Genomic DNA, 15,555 nt, shown 5'->3' with positions numbered 1-15,555 from the left:
ATTCACTGAAGCCAGGAAGGACCTAGGAGGTTATCTGGCTGATTCCCCTTGGCCAGCAAAGTTGGGCTCCCTGTTCTCCAGCCTAGTCTGAAATGAGCCAGGCCATGGAGTGCCCGCTGCTCTCCTGGGGAGAGGAGGTCCCCAGAAGTCTCGTCTGAGATTCAGACCCAATTTCCCTTCCCAGACCTAGCCCAGGCACTTTGGGCTCTGGAAGGGAAGGGAATGGGAAGCAGAAGGGGCCAAGGCCAGCTGTGCTCTGAGGATGCCATGATCCAGCAACGAGAACCATTGAGGACCCCCCAGTGCTTGCTGCTGGACAGCCCAGGGTAATTCTGCCTCTGCCTGGGATGAGTGAAAGGAAGCTGTCAGAGGGGCCAGCAGGGGCCAGAGAGCCATGCCTGCACCACAGGACCTGCCCAGACAGGGAGAAAAGAGCAATATGGAACTGGAAGACCTCTCAACTGGGCACACAATGGACAGTGGGAAAGGCTGGGGCTGGAGTACCTGGCCCTGCCCCCTCCCCAGAGCGCCTCTTGCTGGGAGAGGCTGGGGCAGCCAGGAGCACCAGGGCAGCCATTGGTAATTCCTCTCCTATACACCTGTCTCTCTTGCTGCTCAAATGGTGACAAACCCCAAATCTACCTAATTCCCTTGTCAGGTTTGGCTGCATCTCATGGTCTCTCCAGGGAGGGTTTGGAATCCATGTGAGTGCCCAGGGCTGCAAGCCACCCTGCGCGTTTCCACTCGCAAACAGAGATGTGTGCATATGCGTCCACAACAGTGTGCGTGTGTGCACGTGGATGTGTGAATACAGCAGGGTGTGCGCACGCACGTGCACAGCAGCGTGTGTGTGTGCACGTGTACCGCAGTGTGTGCATGTGTGAGTACAGCAGTGTGTGTGTGCATGTGTACCGCAGTGTGTGCACGTGTGAGTACAGCAGTGTGTGTGTGCATGTGTACCGCAGTGTGTGCACGTGTGAGTACAGCAGTGTGTGTGTGCATGTGTACCGCAGTGTGTGCACGTGTGAGTACAGCAGTGTGTGTGCACGTGTACCGCAGTGTGTGCACGTGTGAGTACAGCAGTGTGTGTGTGCACGTGTACTGCAGTGTGTGCACGTGTGAGTACAGCAGTGTGTGTGTGCACGTGTACCGCAGTGTGTGCACGTGTGAGTACAGCAGTGTGTGTGCACGTGTACCGCAGTGTGTGCACGTGTGAGTACAGCAGTGTGTGTGTGCATGTGTACCGCAGTGTGTGCACGTGTGAGTACAGCAGTGTGTGTGTGCACGTGTACCGCAGTGTGTGCATGTGTGAGTACAGCAGTGTGTGTGCACGTGTACCGCAGTGTGTGCATGTGTGAGTACAGCAGTGTGTGTGTGCACGTGTACCGCAGTGTGTGCACGTGTGAGTACAGCAGTGTGTGTGCACGTGTACCGCAGTGTGTGCACGTGTGAGTACAGCAGTGTGTGTGCACGTGTACCGCAGTGTGTGCATGTGTGAGTACAGCAGTGTGTGTGTGCATGTGTACCGCAGTGTGTGCACGTGTGAGTACAGCAGTGTGTGTGCACGTGTACCGCAGTGTGTGCACGTGTGAGTACAGCAGTGTGTGTGCACGTGTACCGCAGTGTGTGCACGTGTGAGTACAGCAGTGTGTGTGCACGTGTACCGCAGTGTGTGCATGTGTGAGTACAGCAGTGTGTGTGTGCACGTGTACTGCAGTGTGTGCACGTGTGAGTACAGCAGTGTGTGTGTGCATGTGTACCGCAGTGTGTGCATGTGTGAGTACAGCAGTGTGTGTGTGCATGTGTACCACAGTGTGTGTGTGCACGTGTACCGCAGTGTGTGCATGTGTGAGTACAGCAGTGTGTGTGTGCATGTGTACCGCAGTGTGTGCACGTGTGAGTACAGCAGTGTGTGTGCACGTGTACCGCAGTGTGTGCACGTGTGAGTACAGCAGTGTGTGTGTGCACGTGTACCGCAGTGTGTGCACGTGTGAGTACAGCAGTGTGTGTGCACGTGTACCGCAGTGTGTGCACGTGTGAGTACAGCAGTGTGTGTGCACGTGTACCGCAGTGTGTGCACGTGTGAGTACAGCAGTGTGTGTGCACGTGTACCGCAGTGTGTGCACGTGTGAGTACAGCAGTGTGTGTGCACGTGTACCGCAGTGTGTGCACGTGTGAGTACAGCAGTGTGTGTGCACGTGTACCGCAGTGTGTGCACGTGTGAGTACAGCAGTGTGTGTGTGCACGTGTACCGCAGTGTGTGCACGTGTGAGTACAGCAGTGTGTGTGTGCACGTGTACCGCAGTGTGTGCACGTGTGAGTACAGCAGTGTGTGTGTGCACGTGTACCGCAGTGTGTGCACGTGTGAGTACAGCAGTGTGTGTGCACGTGTACCGCAGTGTGTGCACGTGTGAGTACAGCAGTGTGTGTGCACGTGTACCGCAGTGTGTGCACGTGTGAGTACAGCAGTGTGTGTGCACGTGTACCGCAGTGTGTGCACGTGTGAGTACAGCAGTGTGTGTGTGCACGTGTACCGCAGTGTGTGCACGTGTGAGTACAGCAGTGTGTGTGCACGTGTACCGCAGTGTGTGCACGTGTGAGTACAGCAGTGTGTGTGTGCACGTGTACCGCAGTGTGTGCACGTGTGAGTACAGCAGTGTGTGTGTGCACGTGTACCGCAGTGTGTGCATGTGTGAGTACAGCAGTGTGTGTGCACGTGTACCGCAGTGTGTGCACGTGTGAGTACAGCAGTGTGTGTGTGCATGTGTACCGCAGTGTGTGCACGTGTGAGTACAGCAGTGTGTGTGCACGTGTACCGCAGTGTGTGCACGTGTGAGTACAGCAGTGTGTGTGTGCACGTGTACCGCAGTGTGTGCACGTGTGAGTACAGCAGTGTGTGTGTGCATGTGTACCGCAGTGTGTGCACGTGTGAGTACAGCAGTGTGTGTGCACGTGTACCGCAGTGTGTGCACGTGTGAGTACAGCAGTGTGTGTGTGCACGTGTACCGCAGTGTGTGCACGTGTGAGTACAGCAGTGTGTGTGTGCACGTGTACCGCAGTGTGTGCACGTGTGAGTACAGCAGTGTGTGTGCACGTGTACCGCAGTGTGTGCATGTGTGAGTACAGCAGTGTGTGTGCACGTGTACCGCAGTGTGTGCATGTGTGAGTACAGCAGTGTGTGTGTGCACGTGTACTGCAGTGTGTGCACGTGTGAGTACAGCAGTGTGTGTGTGCGTGTACCGCAGTGTGTGCACGTGTGAGTACAGCAGTGTGTGTGCGCGTGTACCGCAGTGTGTGCACGTGTGAGTACAGCAGTGTGTGTGTGCATGTGTACCGCAGTGTGTGCATGTGTGAGTACAGCAGTGTGTGTGTGCATGTGTACCGCAGTGTGTGTGTGCATGTGTACCGCAGTGTGTGCATGTGTGAGTACAGCAGTGTGTGTGTGCATGTGTACCGCAGTGTGTGCACGTGTGAGTACAGCAGTGTGTGTGCACGTGTACCGCAGTGTGTGCACGTGTGAGTACAGCAGTGTGTGTGCACGTGTACCGCAGTGTGTGCATGTGTGAGTACAGCAGTGTGTGTGCACGTGTACCGCAGTGTGTGCATGTGTGAGTACAGCAGTGTGTGTGCACGTGTACCGCAGTGTGTGCATGTGTGAGTACAGCAGTGTGTGTGTGCATGTGTACCGCAGTGTGTGCACGTGTGAGTACAGCAGTGTGTGTGCACGTGTACCGCAGTATGTGCATGTGTGAGTACAGCAGTGTGTGTGCACGTGTACCGCAGTGTGTGCACGTGTGAGTACAGCAGTGTGTGTGTGCACGTGTACTGCAGTGTGTGCACGTGTGAGTACAGCAGTGTGTGTGCGCGTGTACCGCAGTGTGTGCACGTGTGAGTACAGCAGTGTGTGTGCACGTGTACCGCAGTGTGTGCACGTGTGAGTACAGCAGTGTGTGTGTGCACGTGTACCGCAGTGTGTGCATGTGTGAGTACAGCAGTGTGTGTGTGCATGTGTACCGCAGTGTGTGCATGTGTGAGTACAGCAGTGTGTGTGCACGTGTACCGCAGTGTGTGCACGTGTGAGTACAGCAGTGTGTGTGTGCGCGTGTACCGCAGTGTGTGCACGTGTGAGTACAGCAGTGTGTGTGTGCACGTGTACCGCAGTGTGTGCATGTGTGAGTACAGCAGTGTGTGTGTGCATGTGTACCGCAGTGTGTGCATGTGTGAGTACAGCAGTGTGTGTGTGCATGTGTACCGCAGTGTGTGTGTGCATGTGTACCGCAGTGTGTGCATGTGTGAGTACAGCAGTGTGTGTGTGCATGTGTACCGCAGTGTGTGCACGTGTGAGTACAGCAGTGTGTGTGCACGTGTACCGCAGTGTGTGCACGTGTGAGTACAGCAGTGTGTGTGCACGTGTACCGCAGTGTGTGCATGTGTGAGTACAGTAGTGTGTGTGCACGTGTACCGCAGTGTGTGCATGTGTGAGTACAGCAGTGTGTGTGCACGTGTACCGCAGTGTGTGCACGTGTGAGTACAGCAGTGTGTGTGCACGTGTACCGCAGTGTGTGCATGTGTGAGTACAGCAGTGTGTGTGTGCACGTGTACCGCAGTGTGTGCACGTGTGAGTACAGCAGTGTGTGTGTGCATGTGTACCGCAGTGTGTGCACGTGTGAGTACAGCAGTGTGTGTGCACGTGTACCGCAGTGTGTGCACGTGTGAGTACAGCAGTGTGTGTGTGCACGTGTACCGCAGTATGTGCATGTGTGAGTACAGCAGTGTGTGTGCACGTGTACCGCAGTGTGTGCATGTGTGAGTACAGCAGTGTGTGTGTGCACATGTACTGCAGTGTGTGCACGTGTGAGTACAGCAGTGTGTGTGTGCGTGTACCGCAGTGTGTGCACGTGTGAGTACAGCAGTGTGTGTGTGCACGTGTACCGCAGTGTGTGCATGTGTGAGTACAGCAGTGTGTGTGTGCACGTGTACCGCAGTGTGTGCATGTGTGAGTACAGCAGTGTGTGTGTGCACGTGTACCGCAGTGTGTGCATGTGTGAGTACAGCAGTGTGTGTGCGCGTGTACCGCAGTGTGTGCACGTGTGAGTACAGCAGTGTGTGTGCACGTGTACCGCAGTATGTGCATGTGTGAGTACAGCAGTGTGTGTGCACGTGTACCGCAGTGTGTGCACGTGTGAGTACAGCAGTGTGTGTGTGCACGTGTACTGCAGTGTGTGCACGTGTGAGTACAGCAGTGTGTGTGCGCGTGTACCGCAGTGTGTGCACGTGTGAGTACAGCAGTGTGTGTGCACGTGTACCGCAGTGTGTGCACGTGAGTACAGCAGTGTGTGTGTGCACGTGTACCGCAGTGTGTGCATGTGTGAGTACAGCAGTGTGTGTGTGCATGTGTACCGCAGTGTGTGCATGTGTGAGTACAGCAGTGTGTGTGCACGTGTACCGCAGTGTGTGCACGTGTGAGTACAGCAGTGTGTGTGTGCGCGTGTACCGCAGTGTGTGCACGTGTGAGTACAGCAGTGTGTGTGTGCACGTGTACCGCAGTGTGTGCATGTGTGAGTACAGCAGTGTGTGTGTGCATGTGTACCGCAGTGTGTGCATGTGTGAGTACAGCAGTGTGTGTGTGCATGTGTACCGCAGTGTGTGTGTGCATGTGTACCGCAGTGTGTGCATGTGTGAGTACAGCAGTGTGTGTGTGCATGTGTACCGCAGTGTGTGCACGTGTGAGTACAGCAGTGTGTGTGCACGTGTACCGCAGTGTGTGCACGTGTGAGTACAGCAGTGTGTGTGCACGTGTACCGCAGTGTGTGCATGTGTGAGTACAGCAGTGTGTGTGCACGTGTACCGCAGTGTGTGCATGTGTGAGTACAGCAGTGTGTGTGTGCATGTGTACCGCAGTGTGTGCACGTGTGAGTACAGCAGTGTGTGTGCACGTGTACCGCAGTGTGTGCACGTGTGAGTACAGCAGTGTGTGTGTGCACGTGTACCGCAGTATGTGCATGTGTGAGTACAGCAGTGTGTGTGCACGTGTACCGCAGTGTGTGCATGTGTGAGTACAGCAGTGTGTGTGTGCACATGTACTGCAGTGTGTGCACGTGTGAGTACAGCAGTGTGTGTGTGCGTGTACCGCAGTGTGTGCACGTGTGAGTACAGCAGTGTGTGTGTGCACGTGTACCGCAGTGTGTGCATGTGTGAGTACAGCAGTGTGTGTGTGCACGTGTACCGCAGTGTGTGCATGTGTGAGTACAGCAGTGTGTGTGTGCATGTGTACCGCAGTGTGTGCATGTGTGAGTACAGCAGTGTGTGTGTGCACGTGTACCGCAGTGTGTGCACGTGTGAGTACAGCAGTGTGTGTGCACGTGTACCGCAGTATGTGCATGTGTGAGTACAGCAGTGTGTGTGTGCACGTGTACCGCAGTGTGTGCACGTGTGAGTACAGCAGTGTGTGTGTGCACGTGTACCGCAGTGTGTGCACGTGTGAGTACAGCAGTGTGTGTGTGCATGTGTACCGCAGTGTGTGCACGTGTGAGTACAGCAGTGTGTGTGTGTGCACGTGTACCGCAGTGTGTGCATGTGTGAGTACAGCCACGTGTGCGTGGGCGTGTGACTACAGCACGGTGTTCGTGTGTGTACAGCAGTGTGTGTACAGCGGTGAGGGTGTACGTGCATGTGTGAGTACAGCAGGGTGTGTGAGTACAGATTTCTCTGCCTCTATGCAGGACTCAGCCCAGGCTCACCATGCTGGCCATGACAAATCTGTTTTCCCTGCCTGATTCTCCAGGGGTGAAGGTGGTGGAGGTGAACTGGAGGTGGGGGCTGTCTGGACAGAAATTATGTTGTGACTATTACTGCTCAGTGATTAATAGGGCCATTCATCTTTATCTGGCCCACCGCCTTGGTGGCCTGTCTGAGCCGAGCCCTCTCACGTTGGTCCTGTGAACTTTTTAATGAAATGTAAGAGGCAGCAGTTCCTGTGAAAACTGAAATTCCAGGCCCTGAGGCTCTCCATTGATCTGGCCAGGGCTGCAGCAATAACATAAGCAGGTCCTGCCAGCAGAGCCCTGCCCCGGGACAGGCCGAGCTGAGCTTTTCCAGCCTGGGCGCTGCTGATGGCCTCATGCAGCGCTTAGCAGCTGCATGTGATACTGGGTGAGAGCCCTGAGGCAGGCATCTGTGAAGGGAACACGGTGCAATTCAAGGCGCACCCTGTGGGGGACACTGTAAGGAATGGTGAAAAGCACTGCCTGTTAGGTGCTCCCTGCTCCATTCCCAGCTTCTCTCAGAAGGGGGCGCTGTGGGGAGGGGGTTGAAGCGCTGGCTATGGGAGGAGCTCCTGGCGATGCCAGCCCCAGCCTCTCCCAGCAGGGGGTGCTGTCAGGAGGGGGCAGGAGCACTGGCTGTGGGGGGAACTCCCGGCTACTCCAGCCTCAGCCTCTGCCCAGAGGGGGTGCTGTGGGGAGGGGCATGGGACACTGGCTGTGGGGGGAGCTCCCAGCTACTCCAGCCCCAGCCTCTGCCCATAGGGGGCGCTGCAGCGAAGCAGGTACCACCCTGTTCCCCCCGGAGTTTTGCTCCCAGTGCTCTGAACAGAGCTGAAGATGTATGAAATACTCTCCAAGTCAAGCTGCAGTGTCCACTTAACGTTGGCTCTCAGTCAGTGCTGCATCCTGGCACTGCGGGGGCAGAAGTGTGGGGCTCTGTTCCAGTTAATATCCTATGGCCCAAGATCTCGTTCTCAGGTGAGCGACTGAAAAGCTGATGGCTGGCGGCCGGGGTGTGAGGGGCCTGAGGGACTGAAGAGCTCTGGACTGAGGAAGGATCAGCCATGTTACAGAGCAAAGGTCCACGCAAGGACCCACACGGACATCCCCATGGCTTGGCGGCTGCTTGGACCTATGGGCTCCAGCCCATCGCTAATGGATTTTGGAAGAGGATCCTATCAAAGACACGGAAGCTTGGAAAGGAAGGGCTGACCTGAGACTCCGAGAGGGAAATTTCCAGACATGGAGGCTTCCCTGTGAGGCTAGAGTGTGTCCAGCTGCCAGGCAGAGGCCATGGGAGAATCTCCTGTTTCCAAAAGGTCTGTTTCGACAGCATTGTCTCCTGGTTTCTTTGTGCTTTCTCATGTGTCATATCCAGCTGGTGTCTCTTGTCTTATAATTAGAGTATGCCAACACAACCCGCTTCTTTCGGTGGCGTGTCGCGTATATACCTAGCATGAGTATGAACAGCAGTATAGATGGTGAGGCACATTGTAGGTGAGTAAAGACATGCCTGAAGGATATGAGGATACTCGCTCAAGCAGTGCCTCCCATCTACACTGCTGTTTTTAGCAGCATTGTGTCCTGCTGTCTCCCCAGTGCTTGACCCTTACCCCACTGCTGGGGAAAGACTCCAGCAGTGGGGAAAGGCTCTGGCAGAGGGGAGGCAGCGACCAAAAGCTCAGCCTTTCCCCACTGCCTCCCCCTGCCAGAGCCTTTCACTGACGCGTGTAGCTACACCCTGCAGTGTGGAGGCAGCCTGCTTTTCACTGCGATGAGTAGCTATGTGTATCCTACATGCTGGTGTGCAGTGTACCCATAGTGTTAGAATGGAAGCTCTTTGGGGCAGGGACTGTCTTTCTGTTCTGTGTTTGTATAGCGTCTAGCACAACAGAGTCCTGGTGATGATGGGGGCTCCCATGGGTTATGATAATACAAATAATAAACAATAACAGCAAGGACCTTCCCCACTAGGCTGAGATCCCGAGGTGAAGAGGAGAGAAGTTCACAGAGTCACAAGATGGGGGTACCCTCTTGCAAACAGCTGATTGAACACAGTCCCCAGGCTTATGAGTTGCAGAGTCATCTGGCAGTGAATGGTCCAAGCCTCCTGCTCGGAGGCCAAGCATTTCACCTGGAAGCCTCCAGTCAGGATCCTGGAGCCCCCACCCCCAAAACCTGAGAGTCTGAGTCCTGGAACTGCCCAGGATTTTGTCCTTTGGAAGCCCCTGTGTTTGAGTCCTAAAGCCCCCCTCCCAGTCCCAGACTTACATTTTGCAGCTGGTCAAAGGCGTACTCAAAGCCAGCTTTGTAGTCGGTTGTCCCCTTGGCTACCATCTCCTGCACGTCTTCCTTGAAGACCTTCTTGTTGCGGATGTTGGCCTGGACCAGGTGCTTGAAGCAGGATACAGGTTTTGCCTTCTCGTTAAACTAGGAAGAAAGAGAGAAAGGGACCGAGCATCACAGCATGTTGGAGGGGCAGAGGGGGAACTGCAGCAGCGACGCTGTAATCCCCAACTGAAAGGCAATCGACTTGGTAGAGGAGGCAGGAAGAGAACCAAAGACTCGCCTTCCCCATAGCAAATGCTTAGTGGGTTATAAATCACAGCTCCTGGCACCGCTCAGCACTCGTAACTTATAGGGCTTCTCCATGGGACATCTACCAGCTCACGGTCCCTGTTGTGCTAAAAATAGTTTCGCCTGCCATTGTCCCTGGTGTGGCTGGGATGGATCTGTATCAGCGTAAGCGCCAAAACGCTGCCTGTAATGACTTAAATCTAGCTAAATAAAGGGCACACGCACCAGAGAGTCAAAAATCCATCCCGGATAGAAACAGGGGGCATCTCGTACTGCAGGACCCAGGAGAATGTTTCCACAACATCTCAAAGAGCTGGGCATCCTCCCCTGCAGGCATGGGCAGAGTGGGGAGCTAGCAGAGTGACAGCTTGTGGCTGGCAGAGATGGGGAGATGAGAGGAGCCTTGCCTAGTCAAGCAGCAGGCGGCAGAGAAGCTGGGTCAAGCAGTGCTGTGGTGCCCTGCAGATCTGGCCCACTGCTATAGAATACAGTCATGTAATAAAGGAACGCTGGAACCTTCCCAAGGAAGCTGGGCTGTGAACTTCTGCTGGAGAATGCCTGCCGGGCAGCAATCCACTCTAGACAGCCCAGTCTTTGGGCAAATTTGCACCTTATCGCCTTTGCTGAGATTGTCAACAAGGGGTGTGGGGCAATTAGTGCTAGTTACAATAGGGGGCTTGTGTGTTTTGTGGATACCTAGTCACTGTGGGGTGGGTGAGTGTCTAATCCAAAGCCCAATGGGAGTCCTTCCACTGACTTCCCTGGGCCTTGGATCCAGCCCTGAGAGCTGCACTGAGATCACAAACTCACTTCACACAGGCCACCAAGCGGCCATCAGCTGGCAGTGACTTGAGGCACCTGGATTTAGGACAAAGTAAAACCTGTGACCTAGAGATGAAAACACTGGGCAACAGATTCAAACCCAGGAGCCCAAAGTTAGACTCTAAATCAATAATTAGGCTCCTAAATAGATTTCCGAGGTGCTGGACACAGCAATTCTGAATGATTTCTGCAGTTACTTGGTACTTCTGAAAAAAAGGTCACTTTTATGTAGGAGCCTAGATATGGATTTAGGAACCCAAGTTTGAAAATTCTGGCCAGTACCATAACAAACCAATCCAGCAATTCACCCTGCAGTATCTCCACTACAAAATTCCCATTGTCATTCTGACAGACATTTTCTCATTCTGCTTCTGTTTTGATAAATGTGATAGAAAATGAGTAGGAGAATAAAGGGGCAATAAATCAAATACTATAATCACCTTCCTAGAAACCAGTAATTTCCAAAGAGCCTGGAATATCATCTTGCTTATCATACTGCTTTCAGCCCATAACACTCTCATTTAACGGGACACTGGCAGGAACATTTTAGTCCCTAAAATTTAGGCTTAGTAAAAACAAGACGTATCAGCTAAGACAACTAGAAATGTTCCCATTTTAAGCAAACAGTCCAGTAAAAAACAGCTTCCTTAAAACTGAACATGGCCCTTGTGTCCCAGACAGGGCAATACCCGGCTAATGCAGGAGAACCTGGAAGTGAAACTGACCAGAAGATTTAAGGGTGGCAATTTTGCAACAGAAAAGCTTCAAAAACAGACTCCAAAGAGAAACTACTGAGCTTGACTTAATATGCAAACTAGACACCATTAACTTGGGTTTGAATAGAGACTGGGAGTGGCTGGGTCATTACACATATTGAATCTATTTCCACACGTTAAGTATCCTCACACCTTCTTGTCAACTGTCTAAATGGGCCATCTTGATTATCACTACAAAAGTTTTTTCTCTTGCTGATAATAGCTCATCTTAATTAATTAGCCCCTCGCAGTTTATATGGCAACTTCCAACTTATCTGTATGTACATATATATCTTCTTACTATATGTTCCATTCTATGCATCCGATGAAGTGGGCTGTAGCCTACGAAAGCTTATGCTCTAATACATTTGTTAGTCTCTAAGGTGCCACAAGTACTCCTTTTTTTAGAAGCCACAGCAAACCTGACTAGCCTATCTTCATTGCTCCAAGCTGAGTGAAAAGCACGCAGAAAACATGATTCAAACGCAGCAGCACTTGTGTGACGGAGCTGAACACAGCCTAGATGTGACTCTGAGAGTCTGAAAACGCTTTCAGATTTAGTCTGATGGGTTTTTAGCAACCGGGGTTACATAGGCAGGATGGTCCAGTGACTAGGCCTGCTTCAGTTCCCTGCTCAACCACAGACACACTGTATGATGTTGGGAAAGTCTCTCTGTGCGTCAGTTTCCCATCTGTACCATGGGGACACTTGCCCTGTCCTGCCTCCCAGGGATGTGAGCGTATAAATACACTGGAGATCGTGAGGTGCTCAGATACATTGGTGACAGGGGTTGTATAACTACCTGAGACCGACAGAAAATGGGTCTCTTAACGATCTATCGGGCCAGATCCTCAGATGTGCTGGAACAGCATGCTGCAAACCTGAGAAGGGGAGGGAGGAGTCGGTGTACTGTCCCCTGGCAGCACGGGGTTTTCAGAGTGCAGTGTGCTTCTGCCCCTGGAGTGCCCTTTATGCTGTAGGGCGGCAGGTGTGCACCCACCCCTGGGGAATCCCCAGCTGCGCTATCAGGGCAGCTCCCCATCCCCTCTCTGCCGCCAGAAGAGGCACAAAAGGGACAGCAAGTGGACGAGGATCAGCTTGGTGATTCCTAACCTGACGCTGTCTAGTTACCCTATCAGCTGTTCACACATGCCAAACAGAGCTGTGAGCTCATGCTCAAGGCCTTGAGAAAGCATTTCCTGCCCATTTCCTCCACACCCCCAACTTCTTCTGGGACCGGAAAATCATCACAGCTCCTGCACAGGACAGGGGGAAGAGGAGGAAAAGGAGTGAGAACCGGTAGGAACCATCCCCCCAAATGAGAAATGGATGTCTAGACAGAGGTGGGATTCATTCCCCATTTCCTGAAAGTCAGGGCCCAATTAATCACTGAGCCATATCTGGCTCTCAGTTAGCATTGTGTAAATTCTGGAAGAACTGAATGGAGTTAGATGACATTTACACCAGTGTAACCAAGAGCAGAATGTATCTGTCCATGTGATTTCCCTGAGCATCTCTGGGTAGGATTTCTGCATGAAATTCAAGTGCTTTATCATAAGGTGGCAAACCCACTTAAGCAAATGTCCTGCACTATGCTCCAGCATGGAGCAGCCTGACCTCCCATCAGGGAGCAGGAGTGAGAGGATGGACAGAGCAGAGGTGCTCAGATTGCTGGAAATACAGAACATTCAATAGGGAGGCAGGGATCTGGCAAAAATAGCCAGATTACACTCATTACTTCCCTGCCAGAGAGAGGGCATGTGGGACAAAGAGCAACTACAGCTCCTGACTCCCGCTAGGCCAGGCCAATGGCCTGAGAAAACAGCAGGCCATCTCGCTGGGTAGTGGCTGCACAGGTCAGCTTGTATAATCCTGGAAACATCGGGCCAGAAGGGACCTTGAGAAGTCACCTGGTCCGGCCCCTGCGCTGAGACAGGACCAAGTAAACTTGGCATGCTCTCGGTGCTATATAGGTCAATCAGTAATAATGGATGCTGTCCAGGGAGAGATCATCGCTTGTCCTGGGAGCAGATTGTGCTGAGGAGGGAAGTAGCTGGGGTCAGCAGCTGCCGCTAATCCTCCATAAAGATATTAAGGCCAGGACAGGAGGCACATTTCTCAGTCTAGACACCTGAGGATCTGAGGTGTGCTTGGGGCCTGTGGATAGACCATCTCTGACACGTGCCTGTCACATCTGTTTTTAAAAGCCTCCTAAGACAGGGATTCCACAGCCTCCCTAGGAAGCCTACTCTAGAGCTTAGCTATCCTTAAACAGTTTTTCCTCAAAAAGAAAAGGAGGACTTGTGGCACCTTAGAGACTAACAAATTTATTTGAGCATAAGCTTTCATGAGCTACAGCTCACTTCATCGGATGCATGTTTTTCCTAATATTGAACCTAACTCTCCCTTGCTGTAGACTGAGCAGATTTTGTTGCTCTCCTTTGGAAAAACAAGTCCAACAACTGCCAGTTTGCTTTCCCTACCTAAGAGAAAAGCTTGTGCAGAGCACATCCTCTTCAAGCTGGCCTGCCTTGTCTCTGCTCTGCCCCAGCCCTTTGGTCCCATACTTCGCAAGCTGCTCCAGCCCTGCCTGCCAGCCCTCCAGCCCAGTGCTGATGCCAGGAAGAGGCCGAGTGGGATGGCACATGAGATGGTAAGGGATGCATTTGCAAAGGTGGCTTTTAATTCTGGGAGCCACGCATTTTGGGGCAACCTGCTGGCATCTCTCCGGACTTAATTCTCAGAGGTGCTGAGTACCCCTCAACTACAATGGAAGTCAATGAAAAGCAGGCCCTTAAGGTGACGCAGGCTGACTTCCCAATATCAGAGACTGTTTCTGACCTCTCCCTGAGAGTTTGATGGGCCATCCCTCCCCTTGTTCAGGTCCCTCCTAACCAGCCTCTTTCCCAAGGCCTGTACATACACCCTTGTCCTCCCCCCCGCCCCACACTGACTCATTTAGAAGGGAAAACATGGTGGCTCCTATGGGAAGCCTGCCCGGCCTCACCACTCAGTCATTTTGCTTCCGCTGCTGTACCCTCTCCTTCGTCTACATGCTGCATAGCTGGCTTCATGCTTGTCTGTTAAGTGCCTGGCAGGCTCCTGGTGCTATATGAATCAATCAGTAACAATAATGGAAGCTGTCCAGGGAGAGATCATCACTTGTCCTGGGAGCAGATCGTGCTGAGGAGGGAAGTAGCTGGGGTCAGCAGCTGCCGCCAATCCTCCATAAAGATATAAAGGCCAGGGCAGGAGGCACATTTCTCAGTCCAGACACCTGAGGATCTGAGTTGTGCTGGGGGCCTGTGGGGAGCACCGACGACCGATCAGTTTGCAAAACCTGCCAGGGCATGCTGGCGCCGTTCGTCTTGTATTCCAAACAGCCCCCTGGGGATGCTCTGGGAGTTGAGCCTTCACGACTGCTTTGCAGCACACAGCAGGGTCTAGAATCAGGGACAATGTCTGCAAAACTGTTTGAGAAGTGCTAATTAGGGTTATTTATTATTATAAAACCCTGGAGAGGAAAGAACTGAAAGGACTGGGACCAAATCCAGTACTGCCAGCCCCAAGAGGTTAAAATCAGGAGTCCAAAAAAAGCCTCCAAAAAAAAAAATCACAAAATTGGCTTAAAAATCATGAGATTGTAAGGAATAACAACACTGAACATTGAATTTGTTCTTTGCCTTCTGGTGGGTGAGTCTTTAGAGAGCATCCTGGTACTTTTCAGTGCAATGGGGCTAACAGTCCTGCCTTCCTCACAGAGCGGTTATGGGGATTAATATGTTAAAGAGTGTGAGGCACTCAGATATGAATGTGACGGGTGGGCACCTAAGATGCCTGCTTTGCTGGAGCAGCGCCAGAGTGCTCAGCACCTTGCAGCATCACGCTCTGTGGACGGCATCCGATGCCCTCCGAGGGCTCACTGTGGGGAACCTTTTTCCTGGGCAACAGTGGATCATGCCTTATTCATGTACTGCCTCTCCTGGCCCTGGGGGGCGGAAGCCGTCGATCTGTCAAGCTGGACTAGTTTTAATGAGCCCCAGGCTTGCAGCCATGTCGGCTGATAATACTGACAACCTGATGATAGACCTTCGGCTCTGGGGGCAATCCAGTCTCGGCTCCAGACATATTGCTTCTTCAGTCATCCCAGAGAATGGGTTTCCCCAGAATGGGAGAGAGGCCTTGATCACCTAGGAGCACAGCTGGTCTAGAGAACCACCCTGCCATGCAGCCCATCAGACATCTGGCTGCCTGATTAGCTCACAGCTCCAGTGGTGATAGGCTGACCAGATGTCCCGATTTTATAGGGACAGTACCGTTATTTGGGGCTTTTTCTTATATAGGCTCCTATTACCCCCCGCCCTGTCCTGATTTTTCACACTTGCTGTGTGGTCACCCTAAGTGGTGACAGCTGGAGAGGTGTCCTCAGGAAGGTCACTATTACATCCTGGTCACCTTCTGGCTGACAGGAACATCATACCTCTTGGCTGCTGAGGCAAACTGACCCCTAGTAGCTTCACAGCCTCAGAGTTTGCTGCAATTGCCAACATGCACGAAGTCGCAGTTTCCTCTGTGACCTTTGTCAAGGCCTCTGCTCTGCTCTCCAGCCTGAGTTGAGCTTCCCAGATGAATCTGA

At 52.8% G+C, this 15,555-nt stretch overlaps 1 protein-coding gene across 4 annotated transcripts in view; it reads right to left on the bottom strand.

Moving 5' to 3' along the window:
* CACNA2D2 (calcium voltage-gated channel auxiliary subunit alpha2delta 2) overlaps positions 1-15,555 on the bottom strand; it is a 588,723-nt gene that overhangs the window by 77,772 nt on the left and 495,396 nt on the right. For all 4 annotated transcript variants that reach the window (XM_073352554.2, XM_073352555.2, XM_073352560.2 and 1 more), the window contains exon 11: positions 9,036-9,194. In XM_073352554.2, coding sequence (XP_073208655.1) covers positions 9,036-9,194 — 159 coding nt within the window. The remainder of the gene's footprint in view (positions 1-9,035; positions 9,195-15,555) is intronic.

This window comes from Lepidochelys kempii, chromosome 7 (genome assembly GCF_965140285.1).
Source record: "Lepidochelys kempii isolate rLepKem1 chromosome 7, rLepKem1.hap1, whole genome shotgun sequence".
Lineage (NCBI taxonomy): Eukaryota > Metazoa > Chordata > Testudines > Cheloniidae > Lepidochelys > Lepidochelys kempii.
This window is presented reverse-complemented; position numbering and strand designations above follow the sequence as displayed.